General features: G+C 39.1%; 2 protein-coding genes across 2 annotated transcripts; one reads left to right on the top strand and one right to left on the bottom strand.

Moving 5' to 3' along the window:
* The first annotated feature begins 682 nt into the window (after positions 1-682).
* Positions 683-9,561, top strand: LOC146519893 (uncharacterized). The gene is made up of 15 exons (XM_085157320.1): positions 683-2,326; positions 2,704-2,815; positions 2,901-2,992; positions 3,091-3,234; positions 3,383-3,527; positions 3,672-3,832; positions 4,076-4,252; positions 4,406-4,550; positions 4,726-4,895; positions 5,019-5,159; positions 5,384-5,537; positions 5,616-5,767; positions 6,214-6,396; positions 6,689-6,727; positions 6,820-9,561. Exons 1-15 carry the CDS (start codon positions 2,276-2,278, stop codon positions 7,261-7,263), a joined length of 2,310 nt encoding a protein of 769 aa, XP_085013446.1. The 5' UTR covers positions 683-2,275; the 3' UTR covers positions 7,264-9,561.
* On the bottom strand, positions 7,748-19,041 carry LOC146519892 (myosin heavy chain, fast skeletal muscle-like). The gene is made up of 41 exons (XM_085157298.1): positions 18,975-19,041; positions 18,699-18,760; positions 18,370-18,580; positions 18,109-18,252; positions 17,867-18,023; positions 17,749-17,776; positions 17,548-17,659; positions 17,372-17,464; positions 17,220-17,283; positions 17,023-17,121; positions 16,450-16,553; positions 16,230-16,368; positions 15,997-16,115; positions 15,738-15,887; positions 15,483-15,653; positions 15,080-15,386; positions 14,668-14,744; positions 14,487-14,574; positions 14,265-14,382; positions 14,028-14,151; positions 13,806-13,942; positions 13,450-13,705; positions 12,954-13,196; positions 12,591-12,767; positions 12,350-12,495; positions 12,173-12,263; positions 11,698-12,087; positions 11,471-11,597; positions 11,191-11,309; positions 10,732-10,928; positions 10,456-10,639; positions 10,207-10,372; positions 9,992-10,116; positions 9,604-9,912; positions 9,327-9,530; positions 9,068-9,193; positions 8,785-8,955; positions 8,565-8,669; positions 8,384-8,479; positions 8,149-8,280; positions 7,748-7,857 (listed from the first exon to the last, which is right to left on the bottom strand). The coding sequence occupies exons 3-41, from the start codon at positions 18,571-18,573 to the stop codon at positions 7,837-7,839; spliced, it is 5,820 nt and encodes a 1,939-aa protein (XP_085013424.1). The 5' UTR covers positions 18,574-18,580; positions 18,699-18,760; positions 18,975-19,041; the 3' UTR covers positions 7,748-7,836.
* Between the last annotated feature and the right edge of the window lie 3,799 nt (positions 19,042-22,840).

Raw genomic sequence — 22,840 nt, 5'->3', positions numbered from 1 at the left:
TGATCAGTTGACAGCTCAGCCCCTCTCTTTACCCGAGTGTCCAGAACATATGGTCGCAGGTCTGGTGATACGATTACAAAATCGATCATCGACCTACGGCCTAGAGCGTCCTGGTGCCACGTGCACTTATGGACACTCTTATGTTCGATCAAGGTGTTCGTTATGGCCAAACTGTGATTAGCACAGAAGTCCAATAACAAAGCACCGCTCGGGTTCAGGTCAGGGAGGCCGTTCCTCCCAATCACGCCCCTCCAGGTCTCGCTGTCGTTATCCACGTGAGCATTGAAGTCTCCCAGCAGGACAACAGAGTCTCCAGGTGGAGCACCTTCCAGCACCCCCCCCCCCCAGGGACTCTAAGAAGGCTGGGTACTCCGAACTGCCACTCGGCGCATAAGCGCAGATGACAGTCAGGACCCGTTCCCCGACCCTAAGGCGCAGGGAACAAACCCTCTCGTCCACTGGGAAAAACCCCAACGTACCGGCAGCAAGCCGAGGGGATATTAGAATACCCACCCCAGCCCGCCGCCTCTCACCAGGGGCAACTCCAGACTGAGACAGAGTCCAGCCCCTCTCCAGGAGACTGGTTCCAGAGCCCAAGCCATGCGTAGAGGTGAGCCCGACTATATCTAGCCGGTACCTCTCAACCTCACGCACTAACTCAGGCTCCTTCCCCACCAGAGAGGTGACATTCCATGTCATATCAGGACGTCATTTTGACTATATAAGTGTGATCAAAGGGTCACAAAGAGAGGAAAGGTGATCCACACTGGAAGAGGTGGAATTTCCAGAAGACAGAGCAGCAGAGTAGTCCTTACACAGTCCTTACCGGTCATTAGATCCCCAGGTGGAATAATAAGCAGGCTTCAGGATGAGATAGATGTCACTGATGTCAACTCATAAAAACTCCTCATAATGAGAGGTCCCCACCCAAAGTCCAGCACCCTTGGGGTCTGTGGCCAACAGGAAGTAGGAAAGTGAGGTTAGTGAGTGTTGGAATGGCATTCCGGGATGAAACAAAGAACATTTTGCACTGACAGAGTGCTTTGGATATATTCTGGTAAACAGCTCGACGTCATCCATGTGGAGGAGATGGTAGACGATTGCTCCATTCCATAGTCGGTATCCATATCCATGTTAATGATCTGCCTGAGGGGGTTCAGACCTATGCAGAACAGAAATCCCACACTTGATGGTGACTTGTAGAATTGGCTGCAAGTGTTGTTCTCTAGTGTTGATTGCTAATTCCCCATCAAATTCATGATGAAGGCTCTTGGGGTCCTGTTGATCTGATATTTTAGACATTCTAAGATTCATCTATGGGGCATTGAGTCATAGGCTTTCTTGTACTTAATCTGGACAGTGCACAGGTTGGTCAGTATGGTTTTATAGTCTTGAATCACTGCTCTAGGTAGCAGTAGCTGGTGATTTGACACTGGTGTTTTCTGGGATTTCATGTATTGGGCCATGTTCCTGTTCATTTTAGCTGTTATGATGACTGACTGGAGCTTCCATGTTGTACTGAGGCAGGTTACTGGTCTGCAGTTAGACTGGGGACTAGTCCCTTCTGGGGATCGTACACCTTTGATGGTATACATTTTTTTTAACCAAAGCTGCGAGTCTTTTCTTGGCAGTCTGAGGCCTAAAGGTATGGGCAGCTTACAGTACTTCCCCCTGACCTGAAGTCCTGGCTCCCCCTTCCTGTATCAGTTGTGTTATACCACATAAATCTCTAGTTCTGATAGCAGTTGCTTCTTTCGCATGTTGGAAAAATGAGCTACTAGTTGTTTCATTGTCAGGTCCCACATGCTCTTCATGTAACCCCTTGCCTTGGGATTACAGTCATAGTACCATTCTAGCATCCCCGTTTGTCTATCTGCCACCTGCCTGCTTTCTTTCTCTATGTGAAGTGAAAGTGGGGCCTTTAAATTGTAAACATGAACCTTAAGTAAAGTGTTAGATCAGAAAGGAGAGCATGCACACCTACCACGAAAAAAAGATCATCCCTCTGAGGATTATGTTTTCATCTGGGATTACAGATGGCAATATGAAGAACAGGGCAGACGCTGAGGTCTTAATGGCAATCGGTTTATACTCAGGACTAAACTATTAAAACCCTTCTTCCGCTTCATATCCAGTACACACTGAGAGAAGCATCATTCGGTATCATTTCATTCATGCATATAACAGTTCATCTGTTATAGAAGTTTTTTGTAACACATTGCTTGCATCTAGTTTTCATTTGGGGTTTATATATATTTTTTCAGTTATTTTTTTGATGGCAGCTGCTGGGATGGATTCAAAATCTAAACCCTCTGATGCTGTGCTGGTAAGATGTCAGTGTAAAACTGATTTCTATGTTCTTGTTCTAATTATATAGGGAGGACTATATTCTTTAGATTTTAGATAGAAATATATTAATTCTTCTAATTAGTTAAAGAAATGTGTGTTATCATTTTTAGTTCTTCATGATAGATACATGTATTGATGTAATACACTATAATTAATTAGTTTTTAATGTTTAATGTTAGCTTTACAGAACCTTTATTGTGATATTGGAAAAAGATTAGCCATTAGGATGAATTATTATCTTTACATTAAGGTTCACATTTGACCTTGAGTCAAGATGGTCTGAAAAAACTATTCATATTGAGAAACTATAATGTTGACAGTTCAAACAATTTTAACAATCTCTATGCTGAATAGGAATCCCCAGAACTAGAGCAGATTCTGGACATAATGAGTTACTCACAGCGTGGACGAATGGACGGACAGTGTTGCACTCTAAGTCCTGCTAAAATAGAGACGACATCTGCAGGTTGGAATAGTGAAAATACCACAGTACAGTGTACATCTCCCTTCTTTGGCCTGATTATTGATTGTTTCATTCTTGCTTCCCACAGGGTCAAAAGATGAGAGATCATCCCATACTTCAGATAATAAACAGGGACAATATGTCAACTCGCATTTATCGTTGCCTGGATTTAATTTCCAAGTACTAGACTTATGACTATAAAATGATGAGGTATACAATGTACAAGTAAGACTGATGAATAAATTACATCAGCTCTCAATTATTACCTGTTTTCTCAGGAAAGTGGACGTAATGATCATCATGTCTCTGCACCTCATATCTCTGTGACTGAGAGTACTCCAGATAGAAACAGGAAGCATCTGTCAGTTCCAGTTGACCAATTACAGGTTCCTTCTCAACGTGAACGCTCAAATTCTATAAAGGTCTGTTAATGTGTTAACAAGTTATAACAGTGTTATTCTGATAGCTGTAACAATTAGATTTGTTGATGTTGACTTGTTTAATTCCATGTTATCACATATACATCACCCCATTCGTTGAAACTTTATCATGCTGTTTTAACCCAAAAAGTCAGAATCACCTGCTGAACAGCAAAAGTTCATGGAGATGATTACCTATGGACAGCGTGGACGCATGGAGGACCAGTGCTGCTCATTGGATCCTAGCAAGAGTGCTCCTTGCACACCCAGATACACAGAGAAAAAAACTGTTGCAAGTATGTTAAACATGGCTGAAAATTCAATAATTCTGGCCATTTTAATAAATTGCATTCATCATTTTAAACTTCCTTTATGAACCTGACTGTTTCAGGTTCTGACAGATTAAATATTTATATTGAAAATTTGCTGTATTTGACCAGTGACAGATCCTGAAATGTTCTTCAATCTGTTGGCCGACACTCAGAGCCGACGGCTCGATGACCAGCGAGTGTCGCTTCCATCATTACCAGGCTTACAAAATGAAAAGGGCACTTCTATGGGAGATTCAAGCTACTTGTGTTACATGGTCTCTAAAGTTCAAGTAAGGAATTTTCTTTGTTCTCTTTTAATACAAAGTATCAAAATACTGCATGGAACTTGACTGCTTGAAATGATGATATTAACTGCTTTGAGTCTGTTTTAACAGGAATGCCACATTTGAGGCAGATTTTCCACAGCTGTCAACTTACAGTGTAGCTTTTTAGTTAAGAGTTTAATAACCACATTATTTTATGTATTTATAGTCAACCTACTGATCAAAAATGCTGACCTAATCTACTTTCAGGGCTCCAGAATGGATGATCAAAGGTGTTCATTACCTGAAATCCTACCCCCAGAGACACCGTGTTCATCAAACCAGGATCAGTCTGAATCCGGTTTAAACCCATTACGCTCAGCCTCCTTCAGCTCCAGTTCAGACATAAAACAACTAAAAAGTGAGGATAAAATTCCTCAAAAACAGGTATCTCCGCGCTTTCAGTTTTAGCCCCCCAAAAGAAATTGTAAACAGCATCGACACTAAACAATGAGGTTTTAGATCACCCCATTTCTTTTTGCATGTGTTATATTTTTGTATTATTCATTCACTTAACAAAATTCACATTATCCCATCTAGTTCTTGACTCCAGCTGAACAGGAAGATCTTTTTACCTTAATTAGTAATTCCCACCATGGCCGGATGGATGAACAGCGATGTGTCCTAAATGCTACACCCCAGTCCACACCTAAGCACCATTTCAGTCAAAGTGAAATCCCCCAAGGTCAGAAAACAGGAAATTTTCCCTTTGTTTATTTGGTTTTTTTTGCATTTGATATTTTTTCTAAATGAAAACTCAAAACAACAAAAAGTTGTTTTGTACGTTGATATATAACAGCGCATACATTTCTCAATGAAGCTAACAAGTATTTTATTTTTCTCTAACATCCAATGCCCAGATTCTGATAATTTCTTCAGCTTACTGGCCACCTCACAGGGCAGACGGCTGGACGACCAGAGAGTGTCCCTTCCTTCATTACCTGGAATACAGAATGGAGGTACCACATTAACACCCACTGCTGCTGAGACGGATGCAAGCTACTTGTGTTATCTGGTTTCCAAAGTCCAGGTTGGCCCTATATGTAACTTTGCGAAAAGTTATTCACAGCTTTTGTTTCTTTGTTAAGTATCCACAAAGTTTTTGCACATATAGATTTATCAGTTTTGCTTCAATCAAACTTTTTACCCACAGGGCTCAAGGATGGATGAACAGAGATGTTCTGCACCCCACATCTTCCAGAATCTGGGTACCCCATCAGCTCAGCGCACATCTGGTAAACCTCCTTGGAGGTCTGCCTCATTAAACCGTGACAAAACTGAACAGCGTGGGCAGGTCAATGTTCATACCACATATCACTCAACATTATTTTACCTATACTTTTTCTGCCCTGTAATTTTACATTTCTTAAGCAAGCCACGAAAACTATATAGTGATTGACTATGACTTTTAAAGAAATAACATAGCTGTATTGATTGCTTAATGGCAGCCTCTGTTTGCTATGTCTTTTTGAGAGTTGTCCCATTTCTTATGACATATCTTTCTGTAAAAAAATTTAGGGAATATCCGCAGCTGAGGAGGAGCAGTTTCTTAAAATGATAAGTCGAATACAAAGTGGACGCATGGAAGAGCAACGCTGCTTTTTACAACCCAGCAGAAGCACACCTTCCTCACCTACACACAATGGCAGTGCTTTGAATAAAGTACCCATAGGTCAGAAAAATGCACGGTGCACTTGAATATGAGTATTTTGTCTCTGAAATGTGAAGAATAATTATTTCTCCATTACAGGCGCAGAAGCAGAGGCGTTCTTCAAAATCATCACCTCCAGTCAGTCGCGACGACTAGATGATCAGCGCGTTGCACTTCCTACCTTGCCAGGGATAAGTGGAAATTCTGAAGGAAAAGTAGACATACAAAGACATACAACAGCTGAAATCCCAGTAAGTTACACAACATCTAAATTATTGGTACTGTGAAAATTAAGAAAAGTGTAATAAATGTGGTTATATATATATATTTTTTTTAACTCTATGCACTCCCACAGAAATTAAGTGCATGCGGGACACCATGTGTCTCTCTCTCTCAGTTTGTCATACTTAGAGACCCATCATATCCAACCATTAAATTTAACTGTAAATGACCATTATGTAGACCTTAGGCTATCTCTCGTAACCTTTGGCTTGTCTACAGTACTGTAACTAGATAATCATGACCAAAATTTCTATCATGGCTCTAAATGTAGTTACCACTCTGTCAAAAACCTCAATTAAGAGTGTTTTTCCACCATTCTACTGCTGATTATATTTTAATAAATTGCAATTGATCATTTGTTTTTCTGCAAAACGCTTGCCAGTTCAACGGTCTCTCATCATTTCTGTTCTGTAAGGTCTCTCCACTACCACAGATCACAGTGGCTAAATGTACACCTACAACTTCAAAAAAGTGTCCTACACCTGCCTCACAACCTCAAATGACATATGGAAAGCCTGGTTCCACTGAGGCCTTACCCAAATCTGCTTCACTTATTCCCAAGGGAGAATTTAAGAAGATGTCTAATTTCCCAGCTAAGGTAAATTCTTCACTTTTCCATTTTTCAGTACATTCAAGTTTGTAGACAAATATAGAACAAGTAATGTAAACACACATTAGTATAGTATAACAATTTACCAGTATTTTTATTCTCTAAAATATTATATGTTTCTGTATGGGACAAACGGATTCTCCTTTTTGAAAGCCTCCTGAATTAGAAATACAAAGGCTGATATCCCAGTAAATGAAAAAAACAGAACAAAAAAAAAAAAAAAAGCTGATAAGAGATTCTGTAACACTGTTTGAGTTCAGTGACTTGTGACATGTTACAGGTAACAGTGAGTGTATCTGTGAGCTTCACACCTCAGGAGGTAAGTTGTAAGATAACTTATTACCCAAAGGTACTGCCATAATAAAAGAAGTGCCTTCAGTACTACTCTTTTCTTCTCTGGAAAATGAACAGAAGAATGCCAGAGAGCCAGATGCATTTCCAGATGTCTATCTAACTCTTGGAGCCCCAGGGGACAACCTTGTGATACCTCTGAGTCCAGTATGTGGCAGGCCCTTGTCCTTTGACTTAAACCTTGTTATGAAGGAAGATGTTAAGTTCAGGCATCGCTCTCCAAGCCATTCCAGTCCCAGAAAAAACAACTCCAGGCCACCATCTCCCAACAAAGGTGCGACTGGTAAAGCACATCCTACATGCTCACATGAACAGGGGAAGCTTGTGACCAGCCACATCAGTGCAGATGTAAACTCCTCCCCAACTGAAAAGACTCACCTGGAGAAAGGAATGGCTCAAGAAGGACAAAAGGGGAAAGGAGAACTTGGAAAGGTGAGGGAAAAGGCACAGCATGGAAAAGGAAAGGGCGCTGTAAAGAAAGACATGAAGAAGAGTGGCAAATAATGTACTTGTAAATTATGGGACTTAAATGTAAAAAAATAAGTAGCAAAAAAATTGTATTTGTATTGCTAAAAGCTCTTATTAGAAATTATGTTGATTCTGCTTTATAGGGTCATTTGAAGGATAGTCCTTTGCTAGCTAAATTTACAGTACATATTGTGTCTATTATGTTTTGCGTTTTGCAAATTTTCTAAATGTAAATACACTGTAAGGAATTCTATTCTTTCTGTCAATTATAATTGTAATCTTGAATTAAAACCTTTGGTCTGTTAAACTCTGTAAAGATGTGACAAAAACCAAAACAAAACAAACATGATAAAAAAACCCCAACAGCAATAAATGGGGAATCATTTCCTTTGGTCTGAATTCTGAACTTTGACATCTGCATTTAGCATTGGAGCATATGGGTCGTCTACTCCACCCACTGAGTTGAAAACATGACCATATGAAGTAGAACATGCTAAGCAATAAAAAGAAAACATAATACTTTGGAAATTTTCACCATTTATTGAGGATTTACAGAGAAAGTTGTTCATATTGTATGAACTCTTAAATGATGCAACTGGATTGCATTTCCTATTCAGCCGAGTCACTTCCCTGAAAGCAAGAGAGAGATACAGACCATAGAGTTAATGCTTATAGGGATATATTGCAGTAGGAATGCAATAACAAAAAGTATTGCAATGTTGTTATGGTAGGATACTTTTTTTATATTGGATGGATATATTGTATGTATTATAAGTAATAAAACAGAAGTGTCCTGCAAATTGGCATTCACTTGACATTAACTAATGTACTTTTCAAATTAGAATGTAAAAATCATGACATTCAGTTTAAAAATATGTAGGTGGTTAAGATATAATACTGTCAAAGAAAATGTAATACCACCTTTCCGACATCACGGCTCTTGGCTCTCAACTTGTTGACCTGGGACTCAGCAATGTCAGCACGCTCCTGAGCTTCCTCCAGCTCATGCTGGACCTTCCTGAGCCTGGACATGTGAGTGTTTGCCTGCTCCTCCTGTAAAGGATTTACAAAAATACTGACTTAGTTATAGGGGAGTCAATGGGCGTGCTATGAACCAAGGTGAAGCAGATTTGGCATATAATTGTAGTTGACTTACAGCCTCCTCAGACTGTCTCTTGTAAACCTTGACTTTGAGCTGCAGCTTGTCCACCAGATCCTGAAGTCTGGTCACATTCTTCTTGTCTTCCTCAGTCTACACAAAATACAGCTGTTACTTAAGAGGTATTTGAGAAGAGACAAAGGGCACGTATGCTTGTTTTTGGCAAAAGAAGACTTACCTGATAAGTGAGCTCCTTCACTCTCCTCTCATATTTGCGGACTCCTTTAACAGCATCAACACCACGTCTCTGCTCAGCTTCAAGTTCAGCTTCCAGTTCACGGACCTTTAATGCCATGATAAATAATTAACTTTGCTTCAAATATAAAGAAAAACTTAAATTCATATAATTTAATCAAAATATATTTTATGTATATAAGCATACAATATACACTTCATACCCTGGACTCCAGTTTCTGGAGCTGCTTCTTGCCACCCTTCATAGCGAGGTTCTCTGCCTCATCCAGACGGTGCTGCAGGTCCTTGACTGTGACCTCCAGGTTCTTCTTCATCCTCTCCAGGTGAGCACTGGTGTCCTGCTCCTTCTTCAGCTCCTCAGCCATCATGGCAGCCTAAAATGATTTTCTCAATTTAATCTATTTAAAAATCTATGGTAAGCTTTTATTATCACTGAAAGGAAGTGAAGTGTTTAATAGAACAGACTACTTAGAGATTTAAACTCACGTCAGTGATGGCTTTTTTTGCTTTCTCCTCAGCATTTCTTGCTTCCTGCACAGCATCATCCACCTCACTCTGGATCTGCACAAAATCGGCTTCGAGCTTCTTTTTCGTGTTCAGAAGACTGGTGTTCTAAAGGTTTAGGAAAAATTATATGATATAAATATGTTGTAAGTTCACATACTAGATATTTACAGTAAATTTACAATGTATTTCCTAATTAAAATTACATTAGGTTAAATGTTTCTTGACATTATAAACAAACCTGAGAGTGAAGCAGTCCGACACGCTCGCTAGCATCAACCAACTCCTGCTCAGCTACTTTGCGTCCTCTCTCTGTCTGCTCCAGAGCGGCTCTCAGCTCCTCAATCTCAGCTATCATCAGACCATTTCTGCGCTCCACCATGGCGACCTGCTCCTTCATGTCTTCCTGTCCTCTGAGAGCTTCATCAAGGTGCAGCTGGGCATCCTGATGAAATAAATCAATCAATAAATAAGTACCTATTCTGTTTCTTTAACAAATGATCAGGAAAAAAGGTCACCTTGAGCTGTCCTTGGACATTCCTCAGTTGTTTCTGGGCCTCAGCAGCCTGTCTGTTGGCATGGCTCAGCTGAATCTCCATCTCATTCAGGTCTCCCTCCATCTTCTTCTTGACTCTCAGGGCATCATTCCTGCTCCTGACCTCAGCATCAAGGGTGCTCTGCATGGAGTCAATCACCCTCTGGCTGTTCCTCTTGATCTGCTCCATCTCCTCGTCCTTCTCTGCCAGCTTCCTGTCAATCTCACTTTTGACTTGGTTGAGCTCAAGCTGAATACGAAGAATCTTGGATTCTTCGTGTTCCAGAGTGCCCTGCGAGATAAGTCAGATAAGTAACAAATACCAAGTAGAATCATCAAAATAAATAATATTGGGATAAAAAATATTAAACCTCTGCTTCTTCAAGGGCAGTCTGAATTTCAGCCTTTTCACTTTCTACAGTCTTCTTGGCCTTTTCCAGCTCATGGATGGTCTTTCCAGTCTCACCAATCTGCTCAGTTAGATCTGAGATCTCCTCTAAAGTAGAAAAATGAACCAAACTGTTGTTATTATCTTAGATCCAGATCTATATTCTTTGACATTTTTTGTCAAGTTATGGGTGCATACGCTGCAGGTTCTTGTTCTCTCTCTTCATGGTCTCCAGTTGATCCAGAGCCTCTTCATATGAGTTCTTCATCTTGAACAACTCAGTGCTGAGAGAACGAGCCTCCTTTTGGGCTCCTTCCAGCTCTGCCTGGCTCTCCTCATACTTCTGCTTCCATTCTGCCAGGACCTATGTTAATATAGGTTAATTAGTTAGTTGTTATTATGGGTGTGTCCCTCTTCATATTATATTAGTTGTGTTTAAAACTTTACCTTATCAAAGTTCCTCTGCTTCTTGTCAAGGTTGGCAGCCAGAGCATTAGCTCTCTCCACATCAATCATGAGGTCCTCCACCTCACCCTGCAGCCTCTGCTTGGTCTTCTCCAGTGAGGCACACTTGGAGTTCACAGCCTCAATGGATTCCTCAGCCTCCTGCAGGCGCTGGGCAAGCTTTTTCCTATCGTTTAAATAATTTTGTTTTTATTAAGGCTGAATTGGTTGGTTTTAATTCTGAAAACTAATTTAAACAATGACAGTATCATGACTTACTTGGCCTCCTCCAGCTCCTCAGTTCGCTGGATGGCATCAGTCTCATATTTGGATCGCCACTGAGCCACCTCACTGTTGGCCTTGGACATTCCTCGCTGCAGCTCAGCCTTGGCCTCCTGCTCCTCCTCAAACTGCTCTCTGAGCAGATCACAGTCATGTCGGGCTGACTGAAGAGCATGAGCCAGGGCGTTCTTGGCCTGGATTTTAATAATAATATATTTTAAATAATAATAAATGTCTTTGCTTTTCTTTTATCTCTCAGTGAGCATGTTGACAAAGTAATGTAAAGTTATTCTAAATTTGAGATATAGGTTGTGAGATATAGTTAATGTGAGATAAGTTGACATTAAGTAACTTGCATTTATTCTTGTTTTCACTTGCAGATCCATGGTTCATCAATGTTCTTTTACAATGTATGTAATGCTGAATATAATACTTCTTTAATATGACATCTGGTACCTTCACTTCCTCCTCAGTATGTCGCTTAAGCTCTTCAATCTGTTGAGTGTAAGCCTGTTTGCCTCTGGTAAGCTGAGAAATAAGAGCTTCCTTTTCCTCAAGCTGACGAGAAAATTCACCTGGGCAAAGCAGATTAAAGAAAAATACTTTTCATAACTGAAAAATCACCATGTATTTTAAACACAAACAATATCATCTGTTTGAAACTTAAATTGTTTCTGAACTTAAAATGGCTACTAATTAAAATACAGTTACATACTTCATATCTTTGGATACACACCATTCTCAGTTTGGAGTCTTGCCCTCTGTGCACTTATGTCATTAAGCTGGCGAACATTCTCATCATTTTTGGACTTGAGCTCACTTAACTGGTCTTCAAGAGTTCGGCACATTTTCTCCAGGTTGCCCTATAAATTGCACATAATTGTCATGACTCAAATCCAGGAAAGATATAACTGTTGTGCTCTTTCATTGTTTAGATAGCCGCTTTTTCTCAAAATTGCATACCTTTGCTTTGGCAACAGTCTCCATATTGCTTGCGAGGTCATCAATCTCCATCTTGTACTCGCTCTTCTCTTTCTCCAGCTTCTGTTTGACACGCTGGAGGTTGTCGATTTGCTCTCCGAGCTCTGCAACAGTGTCAGCCTGCTTCTTACGGAGAGCTGCTGCAGTAGCTTCATGCTGCAGAGTTGATTCCTCAAGATCACGACGCAGTTTCTGGAACTCAGCCTCTCGCTTCTTGTTCATCTCAATCTGAGCAGCTGTTGCTCCTCCAGCTTCCTCGAGCCTCTCACTGATCTCTTCAAGCTCCCTGGAGAGGTCGGCTCTCTGCTTCTCTACCTTAGCCCGAGCTGCCCTCTCAGCCTCAATCTCCTCTTCCAGCTCTTCAATACGAGCCTTTAGGGTAATAGCACCACAAAGACTTACTGAGTTGACATGTTTTAGTTTTACTGGACATAATATTCACCTAAAATAAGGGTACCTGGAGTTCTTTGATCTTCTTCTGAAGCTGAGCACCAAGAGACTGCTCATCCTCAATCTTGCCAAGAAGCTGACTGATTTCAAAGTCTTTCCTGTAAGTGGAGAAGAAAAAGAAATGACTCTGACAGCTCTGTGGCTGAATGCAAGTGTAGGAACTTTATCAGTAACTGTTTTTTACTTTTTGATTTTCTCATCAGACTGCTGCTTGTCATTCTCCAGATCCATTATGGATTCCTGGGCCAGTTTCAAATCTCCCTCCAGCTTCCTCTTGGCTCTCTCAAGGTCCATGCGGAGCTTCTTCTCTTGCTCCAGGGACCCCTCAAGCTATTAAAAAATGTTACATATTCTTTACAACTGAATAATTCATAATAATATAAAAATAAGAAATCTCCTTTTTAAAAAAGATGATGTTTTCTTACATCATCAACTTGTTGTTCCAGTTTTGTCTTGGCTTTGGACAGAGTGTTGACTTTGTCTTCCTCTGCCTGGAGATCATCCAGTGTTTGCTGATGGGCCTCTTGTAAGGCTTTCTTCTCCTTGGTTAACTTGGCAATTGACTCATCTTGAGATGCCATCTCCTCTGTCAGGTTTTTCACCTAAAATAAATAATAATTGGGAATTTCATGGGAATTTCCCATGAAAGTTAATAAATTAACATGGCAAAATAAGAGATTACAGCATATAAACATATATATATATATATATATATATATATATATATATATATATATGTGTGTGTGTGTTTGTATTTTGGTGAAAACTACAATCACTATGAACTGAACCTTGTTTTCTGTGGCATGTTTCTCCTTCTCCACTTTGGCCAAGGTGAGCTCCAAGTCATCAATGTCCTTCTTCAGCTCAGAGCATTCATCCTCCAGCTTCCTCTTCTTAGCAGTCAGCTCAGCATTGATTTCCTCTTCATCCTCCAGTCTCTCACTTGTCTCTTTGAGTTTGGCCTCGAGCTGGATCTTGCTCTTAATGAGCCCCTCACACCTTTCTTCAGCATCAGAAAGATTCTCATTTTCCTGTGACAAAGCAAGAAATATGGGAATTATATTATTATATTATAGTATAAGAAGAATAATTATTATCATACTTTTATAAATAAAGAATAATATTATGTTTTTAATTACAGCAATTCAGCACAGTTCTCAGTTACAGCACATCTCACAGCCAAACACCAGCCACTGATAAAATAGACTAATATGTGGTTATTTTTCAGCTAATTGAGCATTATTATAATAGATCATGTATTTTCTCCTCCCCCTTGTTACTCACAGCTGCTACTTGAAGTTGCAGGTCATTCTTCTCCTGCAGCAGGCCGACCATCTTCTCTTCCAGTTCCTTCTTCTTGGCCAGAGCAGCAGCCAGGTCTGTCTGCATCTTCTCATAGTTCTCCTTCATGTTCTGCAACTCTTTCTCAGTCTCAGCACTCTTCAGAAGAGGCTTGATCTTAAAGTACAGATGCATCCATGGCCAGTTCTTGACATTCATGAATGAACGGATGTTGTACTGGATGCTGAAGATAGCATCTCTACAAAAACAACGCAAATTACCATGCTTTGATATACTGCTTTTGCGTAACATCACATGATATTTAAATAGTAATTTCACATATTGTTTCTGAATTATACCTTCTCTCCATCATCTTCACAAACTCTTTCCTCATGAGGAATCCTCTGCAGAGAGCTTGAGTCATGGTCACCAGCTCAGCCAGTTTCTCATCTCTCATCTCCTCAAGAGTGCCCAGCAGACCAGCTTTGAAGAACACCTGTGTTGAAGTGAAAGAAATTAGTTCAAATTAATTAGTTCTGTTTAATACAACTGGAGGTTGTAAAGGTCATCATAAAGTGTACCTTCGTGTGCCCAAACTTGTACTGTGTGTGATCCACATCAATGGAGCCAAGCAGCTTCTCTGAAGCTTTCTTGTTGTCAATGAACTGTCCCTCAGGGATGACACTGGCATTCAACACTTTGTATCTGTATGAAAATATAGTGATGTTACTTGGATTTTGCACCCATTGTCCTTGTGTTTTCCATTTCCAGTACCTTTGAAGTTATTTTAACTTTCTTATAAAGAAAACAGAAGTCACCTCTGCTTGAAGTCACCATAGAGGATTCTGCTGGGGAAACCCTTTCTGCAGATTCTGATGCCCTCCAGGACACCATTACACCTCAGCTGGTGGATGACCAAATGATTTTGCATAAGACCTGAAAGTTAAAAATTCATATGGTTTAGATCATTTAAATATGTCACTTTTTTTTTCTTTTTTTTTAAACATTTTTTAAAATCAGTATGACTGTGTGCTTTTTACCTGGAGTCTTTGACTCATTGGGAATCAGGCAACGAACAAAGTGAGGATGAGTGCTCCTTAAGTTGGTCATCAGTTTGCCCAGGTTTTCCTGGGGGGCATATTTAAACAAATGTTGGCTGCTTAAAATAAACCAATACATTTGAATAGGATCTTGATATTTTTTTGTGGCGGTTCAAAATACCCTGAAAAGAGCAGACACGGTCTGGAAAGAGCCACCCTTCTTCTTTCCACCACCCTTCTTGCCACCACCAGCAGCATCTGTTGTTCAATACACTTAATTAAGAGAACTGAATAACTAATGCTATAGTGAGTGTTTTACAATAATTTAATTTTAAACCATATTTTCAATGAAAACAATAACTGTGTGATCACTGATTCAACTTCATTTCCTAGAGGAAACATATTTAATGAGTATTCACAAATGGTCATAATAATAATAATAATGGATTGGGTTTATATAGCGCTTTTCAAGGCACCCAAAGCGCTTTTACAATGCCACTATTCATTCACTCTCACATTCACACACTGTTGGAGGCAAGCTACAGTTGTAGCCACAGCTGCCCTGTATTTTTTTTACATTATTTATTTCCTACCATCAGCTGAAGCATGGGCTGCATACAGGAAGCCCAGCAGTTTGTTTGATGACTTCTGGTAGAGCTGCACAACTGAGTCATTCAGTGGGTCCTTGTTCTTGTCCAGCCAGCCAGTGATATTGTAGTCCACTGTACCAGCATAGTGAACCAGGGAGAAGTGTGCTTCTGCTTTACCCTTTGCAGGCTTTGGCTTCTCAAATGCCTTGCTCTTGCCAAGATGCTGATCATACAGCTTGTTCTTGAAAGAAGTGTCTGTAGCCTTGGGGAACATGCACTCCTCTTCAAGAATGGAGAAGATGCCCATTGGCTGAAAAGAGAAGTTGTATTCGGGAAAAATCTGTATTTTAGTACCTAGTCAGAAACTGCCATTTTAGTCCTGAGCGGCACATCTGAGTGGTCTTACCTTCTCAATAAGCTCAATGCAGGCAGCCAAATCCATACCAAAGTCAATGAACTCCCATTGAATGCCCTCTTTCTTGTACTCCTCTTGCTCCAGGACAAACATGTGGTGGTTGAAAAACTGTTGCAGTTTCTCATTGGTGAAGTTGATGCAGAGTTGCTCCAAGCTGTTGAACTGTGGTAACAGAAAGCTAATTCATATCATGAAAAAAAATCATATTTATCTTTAAATCCGGTCTCACATTTTTGAAATGCTCACATCAAAGATCTCAAATCCAGCGATATCCAGCACTCCAATGAAGAACTGTCTGGGCTGCTTTGTGTCCAGCATCTCATTGATACGGATAACCATCCACAAGAACATTTTCTCATATACGGATTTGCACAGAGCTGAGACAGCATTGTTAACCTGGAATAAGAGAATTTAAATTAGTTTTTCTCAAAAATAAATAAATGAATAGATAAATAATATGTTCATATGTCAAAATGCAAATATTTTAAAACTTTTACTCACTTACCTGTGGGACGGTCTGACCTTTAGTCACCATCTCATTGCCAACTTTAACTCTTGGGTAGCACAGAGCCTTCAGCATATCAGCTGAGTTCAGACCCATGAGGTAGGCAATTTTATCAGCCACTGATTGATAAATAGAAATTTAATGCTTTTGGTCAACTGGAAAATATTTAGTTAGCCCAAGTTAGACTCTAATCTTCTGTGAATCAACAGATTTAGTAGATTTTTCTCATTTACCCTCAGTGCCATCAGGTTCAGCCTGCTCTTCACGCTGCTTCTGCTTGAATTTCATGTTACCATGATGCATCACAGCACCAGTCAGCTTGTAGATGCCCGCCTTCTCTTCAGCACTGAAGCCCAAGATGTCAATAGCAGTCTGTAATCCAAGCACAGCATTAACTTTTAAACAAGTTATTGTGACAGTCTGCCTTTATTCTACACATTACCATCAACTTACATCTGTTGCAATGAACTCCTCCACATCATTGATACTTTTGACTGTGATTTCACCCTGACTGATCATTGGATAGTCATAAGGGTTAGTGGAGATTAGAAGAGCCTCTAGAAGAAAGTAGAAGAAATGCTTGAGTGGAACATGGTTATTTCCTTATTGTTTTTTAATTGTGCAAGATTAGTGATTGACATAAGGATTTATATAACACAGAGAAGAAAGTGACTAGGTTAGGAAAACTGGGGGAAGAAAACAGTGAAACCAACAGTAACTTCAAGATTATTATATGTTAAAAACATAACCTTACACTATGAGGCTCTGTTGTGCATGTGTGTATGTGTGAAATTATATGTTTGGGTGGGTGTGAGGATATAGTGGGTTGAGAAACAGAAAGAGAGAGAGAGAGGAGAGGTAGCACCTTAAAAAGTTATTTAATTAATAATGTTTTCTTTTTTTCCCCAAACAACAAAAGAAGTAGCTTAATTGGAGTGGTTCCCAGATAAAGACTATTCTTTTCTTTAAAACAACTGGGGGTATGGAAAGTAATTTACAGTATGTCTTGTTCAGTTCATCACATACCCAGGAGCTCAGGCTTATGGCCTGTCATCAGCTGATAGAAGATATGGTAGCTTCTCTCAGCAGACAACTGGAAGGTGACACGGGACTTCTCCAGCAGATCTGTGAACAATTGTTGAATAGGAAGTGTGATGATCAAACAGTACAAAGCATTTCATTTGTATACTACTCACTACAAAAGGAAAATAACGCTAACTTACATGTTTCAATATCAGCTGAGGCTAGCTTTCCAGTGGAGCCAAAGTGAATTCTGATGAATTTACCCTGAAATTTCACCACAAAATGTCAGTTTGGCTCAAGATAACAGTAGGTGTAAGAAAATAATTTTGGAGTCCAGAACACGAATACTTACAAAACGAGAGGAGTTGTCATTCCTCACAGTCTTGGCATTTCCATATGCCTCCAGCAGAGGGTTAGCTGCAATGATTTGATCTTCCAGTGAACCCTACACAGAGACATCAAACAGCTGTTTAAAATCAGCAGCAGCAATCACCTGTGCAAACACATTTGATTTGAACACAATTTTACCTGTATTTTTCCTGAGGATGTTTCAGCTTTCTTAGCTCCAGCTACTGCAATTGTTGCAAAATACTGGATAACACGCTTGGTGTTTACAGTCTTTCCTGCACCAGATTCTCCACTGGGGAATTAAAGCATGATTTTTATTTTGCAATATTATTATGATTTTTTTACTAAAGAAGTGTTCTTGTAATGTTTTGTTATACTTACGTAATGAGGATAGACTGATTCTCACGATCTGAAATATAAGAGCACACGCATATTAAACCTACAGTTGACAATCCTCATTGTCCCATGCACCTAAATCTTTAATTAACTTTGATTTTACCAGTGAGCATGAACTGATAGGCATTATCAGAGATGGAGAAGATGTGGGGTGGAGCCTCAATCCTCTTCTTGCCTCTGTATGCCACGACAACCTGAGCGTCATACACAGGAAGCCACTTGTACGGATTCACCACGACGCAGAAGAGGCCGGAATAAGTCTGTAATGACAAAGAAACAGAAACATATATATAGTTGTTACTCAGAGAAAATACAAGCAAAGTATATTATGAGATTAAAGCTTACATAGATCATCCATGATGCAAAACGCTCTTTGAGGTTAAACAGCACGGCAGGCTCATTGAGGTGGGTCATCATGGCCATGTCCTCAATTTTATCGAACTTTGGAGGATTCATGGGGTGGATGTCATCCTCTTTTACAGTGACTGTCTGCATTTGAAAAAGAATAAAATGAAACAAAACCTTTTTTAACATAGTACATTACATGATCCATAAAATGAGTCTAATCTTTTCTAAGAAAGTTGAAGAATTAATTGTTTTACTTACCTTTCCTGTAAGCGTCTCAACAGTTGCCTTGCCACCCTCTCTTTTGATGAGTTTACCCTTCACGTACATGTCATCAGCATCAGTTACAAAGTAGGCACTTTTGGCATCAAAAGGAGTGTTCTGAGCCTCTAATCTCTCTTTCTCAGGTTTTCGGAGGTAAATGGCTGCAGGGCCATAGGCCTCCATCTCTGCATCTGTGCTCATGATGGAACTTTAGGGGGTTGAAATTGAGAGGTTGAGAGGTTTTGTTTCTTATGTCTTTGTTTTCATAAACATCCCCATGCTAATGTGTGTGTTTGGGAATTGTTCAGATATCACAGAAAATACACTATAATGTACCTTCCTTAGTCCCAGCAGAAAACTGTAAAGTCTTGATTCTGTTGCTTGAATCCTAATAACAAACCATCAAGTATAATAAATATGGGTGTCCATTAATTAATCAAAATATACTACTACTACTACTACTGCTAAAATTATTATTATTAGTTGTAGTAGTAGTAGCCGTAACCAATTAAAAAAGCATTAAAACGTGCAGTGTTAAATATCCCAAAGCTATGATAAAATTGTGTTTCACAATGCAAAATAGCTGAAGTTAATGTTCTTACCTGAGTTGGAAGCCTATCAGTTGCTGACTGAGACTGAAGCACCCTCTTTTATAGAGGGAAAACTTTTTCCTCAGTAGGTGTGCCTCGCTCAGTTTGGTCATGTATTCTTGTCATGCTGCCGTTAATCCCGTGACAGTGACAGTTGCTGTGATTAAACTGCTTTGCAAGCACATTTGTAACAGAAGGTGGCCAAACTGGGCAGTCATAAGACACAGTGCTGATTGAAGATGAAAGAAAATTACTGCAAGATCGATTACTTTGAACGATAACACAACAGATATTTTACATTTGATAATTTATATAACTTACAAGGCATGTAACAAGGCTTTTCTTAATTTAGATGTGTAAAATGCTGTTCATATAAAAGATGAACTCGATTTATGAGCATCAATGTTTTTATTAATAATACATTTCTATTATTACTTCTATCAATAATAATAATAACAATAATAATAATAATTATTATTATTATTGTTATTATTATTATTATCATAGCAGTAGGAGCAGAAGGTATATTAGAAGTACTTTTTACTTTGGAGAAGCACCAAATGTCACTGGTGTACAGTTGCTCTTCACACATGTCAGATTTGGTGGTCCAATAAAAAAAGGGGGCAGCAAGTGAACAACTGTTCCATAAAGCAAGGTCAAAACATTCCATATAGATCGACTGATTTAAACACATTTTAGTATCCACAGATTAATGAGTCTTTTTCTCCTAATGCTCAGTCATTGTATCATCTGATTTAGTTCTGTAATGTGTAGAACAGTTGTTGCGCACGTATCAAAGATTCGAACCATTTGTAGAAAATATATTCTTATAATATTTAATTAACATACAAGCCTGTCTGGTTCTTGCTTCTCTACAATGTTATTATTAATCATCCTAGTGGAACATGTCATGACACAGGCTGTGGTTTTGGAGAAGCATGTAAATGTCACTGGTGTACAGTTGCAGGACAAGCATACATCTCAGATGTCTGAACTGAGACTGAGCGCCATTCCATAAAAGCTTAGAAGAGATTACATATCGTCTTGGAATGGAGTGGATGAACAGTTGCCATCTAGAATGGGATAAGACCCAAAATAAGACCTGTGGCAATAAACAAGATTTTAGAGATGCCAAGACTGTAATAGTAAAGTGAATAAAAACTATATCCAGGATTATTTTTACATTTAAGGCTTAGCTTAATAATAAATTCATAAAGGTAAAAAGGAAAACAAAGCTGTATTTTGTTTGGGGTTTTTTTGTGGTTTTTTTGCCTTTTTGAATTTAGCAATCCTTCATTCTTCAAAAGAGGTGACCTTGAGGTATGTAATCCATAACCTCTGTGCACAGGTGGGTTTTCAGTGCAAACATGCAGAACACGTGCTACCCAAGTAAAGTCAAATGTCTTCAGTTTTTTTCAGTCACCCTTAATAGCATTTGCCATAGATGTTTTAAGATCTAACAGGGTCAACTTGCTTGTTAAAAACTTCGTATGCATGATCTTGATATAGTTATGGTTACACACTATTTCATACATATCATGCAAATATCAATCTGTCCTTCCATCCATGTTAATTTAGCAGCATTTTTGTTATTTGCTAAAACAAAAAAACAAAAACAAAACAAATAAAGCTGTGCTGGGCTACCCTGAATACACGCTGTTTTTCCTCTCTGGTGACAAAATGTAACAACTGTTCCAAATACACACAATTGACAAATTAAAGAAAAAGCACAAATGCTTGACCCCCCACAGTGAGGGGATCTGGTGGCTTTGTTTTGCTTTGGGAGGTATTTTGTTGACAATGTTTGGGCCCCCTTTAGAGGAAAGCCTTGTACTGTAAATCACTTCAGAGTTGTTCTGATTGGTCACCTTTATCCTGTGATGAAACTGTTATATTCTGATGGGACAGAATGGGAAGTTGGTTCTTCCAGCATGACAATTCCTTCATCCACATGGTGTGAGGGGTCAGCTAATGGTTTGATGCGTTTGAAAATGGTATGAATTTGATCTCAACTCAATGAAATACCTATGGGAGCTGATAAGCAGATATGTTAGACTGTATTCTCCACTGCCATCAATAAAACAACAAATAAATGAATCCCTGTGGTAGAATTACAAAGACTTCCAAATACCAGTGTGATTAACCCGAGAGCAGAAAGACTCTAACCTGCTTCAAGTTGCAGAATTAGTTTTAAACTGACCTTTGATGGTTTTAAGTACGGTGTTTGAAGTTTGCACATGTATACAAATGTAAAGTTTTTAATGATTTCTTGCTTAATCTTTTTTATTACCGTGAATCCAAACATCATACAATTTACACTTAACCTACTGGGATACAGTGAATAAAAAAGCCTTTTTTTAGAAGGTGCCAATGGGTACATGGGTAGAGATTGATTGTCCTGACTAATGTTCTCCTTTGAATGTCCTTGGGTGTGTAGATGCTTATAGATGGCTCTCTGCACTAAGCCCTAAACTGAGTAAAAACATGCCAACCATGTCTGGCAAGGAGGAGCCTAAGAAGCTTTAAAAGAGTGTTAGATTATTCCATGACGGGGTAGTAGCACTGGGAGAATGATGGGTAGTGTGTCTTTGGCTTTCGTTCTTTGACTTTAATCTTTGTTTTATGTTTTCAGAAAAAGGGTACAGACAGAGAAGGGGAACATTCTAGAGTGCCTCCTTTATAAGACTGAAATTTCAGGTGATTTTGCTTCTCCGTGTAACTTATTAGTTTAATATGAAATGTAGTAACTTGTAAAGTGACATAAAAATACAAGAAGGAAAAAGAAAGCTTGAAGAGGTGAGACTAAAAATAAAACTCTCTATGTGTGCTTAACAATATTTTTGCATCAGATCATTAATAAGCTAATATTAATTAGCATGCTGGAACTGGAACTATTATATGTTATATGATCATATAAATAAAAAGTACAGAACACAGTTTTAACTGTTTGAGAATATTGTGAACTAAACAGTGCTTGCCTTCTTGCATACTTGTAGAATGTTTCCTATGAAATGAGAAAAAAATGCCTAACACTTCAGTAGTTTGAGTGAGAAAATAAATAACATTAAATTGTAGTAGTTTCACTCCTAGTTCAAGCAGACAATTGTTGCTTGCCTAATTGGTCAGTTATTCATTAGAGACATGCTAACAGCTTTGTTTTAAGAACCATAGTTTGTGTCAGTCATATGAGACTATATCTTTCAGCTGCTGGGTATGTGCACTACAATGCTCAAGCTAACTCCGAAAAATGTACTGGCTCACAAATTCACATCCTGCTAGTGTAATATGATCTCATAAATACAATCTGTCCGGGGGCTTGGAACACCTGTGCCTCCTCTGGTGCCAAGCACAAAAGCTCCTTTAACTGCATCTAATTAATACTTCCTTCATGCCTCCTGTAGCCTGCTGTATACAATATTGAGTTATAGCCATGTCCTTCACATTGTAGTTTTCCATTGTAGCAGACACCCCAGCTGTGCCACAAATAAAAATAAAGAATTAAGAAAACAACTGTCTTACATTATACTCCTCAAAGATAATATAATGTTGAGTAATACTATATTAGTTATCAATCATTTTACAAACATTCATAAAGTTCTTTGTCTTCTTCTGATTCGTCTTTTTCTTCTTCTTCTTCTTACCAAACCTCATAGGAGCACTTCACTTACTATTGGCCTGTGTGACCTTTGATGAAAGCTGGGTTCATTTAAAATAGGTCACTCAGCAGTCAGCACTGTGTTTACAAGCAGGCTATGTTGGCAACAAATGCTGGTCATAAATTTAGAGCACTATTAGGATTCCTATTAATTTGCTGTCATACTGCTGAGCTTTCATAGCATTGACAATACTGGCCAACAAGAAGCCACAAGAGAGTACTT

Source organism: Neolamprologus multifasciatus, chromosome 4, assembly GCF_963576455.1.
Source record: "Neolamprologus multifasciatus chromosome 4, fNeoMul1.2, whole genome shotgun sequence".
NCBI classification, from domain to species: domain Eukaryota; kingdom Metazoa; phylum Chordata; class Actinopteri; order Cichliformes; family Cichlidae; genus Neolamprologus; species Neolamprologus multifasciatus.
Note: the sequence above shows the minus strand (reverse complement) of the source record. Positions and strands in the feature narration are given on the sequence as shown.

Coding starts and splice junctions, on each gene's coding strand:
- LOC146519893 (XM_085157320.1), top strand. CDS start 2,276: ATGGCAGCTGCTGGGATGGATTCAAAATCTAAACCCTCTGATGCTGTG. Junction 4,253..4,405: donor ATAAAATTCCTCAAAAACAG/GTATCTCCGCGC, acceptor TATCCCATCTAG/TTCTTGACTCCAGCTGAACA. Junction 4,551..4,725: donor TCAAAGTGAAATCCCCCAAG/GTCAGAAAACAG, acceptor TCCAATGCCCAG/ATTCTGATAATTTCTTCAGC.
- LOC146519892 (XM_085157298.1), bottom strand. CDS start 18,573: ATGAGCACAGATGCAGAGATGGAGGCCTATGGCCCTGCAGCCATTTAC. Junction 17,660..17,748: donor AATCAGTCTATCCTCATTAC/GTAAGTATAACA, acceptor TTAATTCCCCAG/TGGAGAATCTGGTGCAGGAA. Junction 16,116..16,229: donor TGAACCTGATGGCACTGAGG/GTAAATGAGAAA, acceptor TTTATCAATCAG/TGGCTGATAAAATTGCCTAC.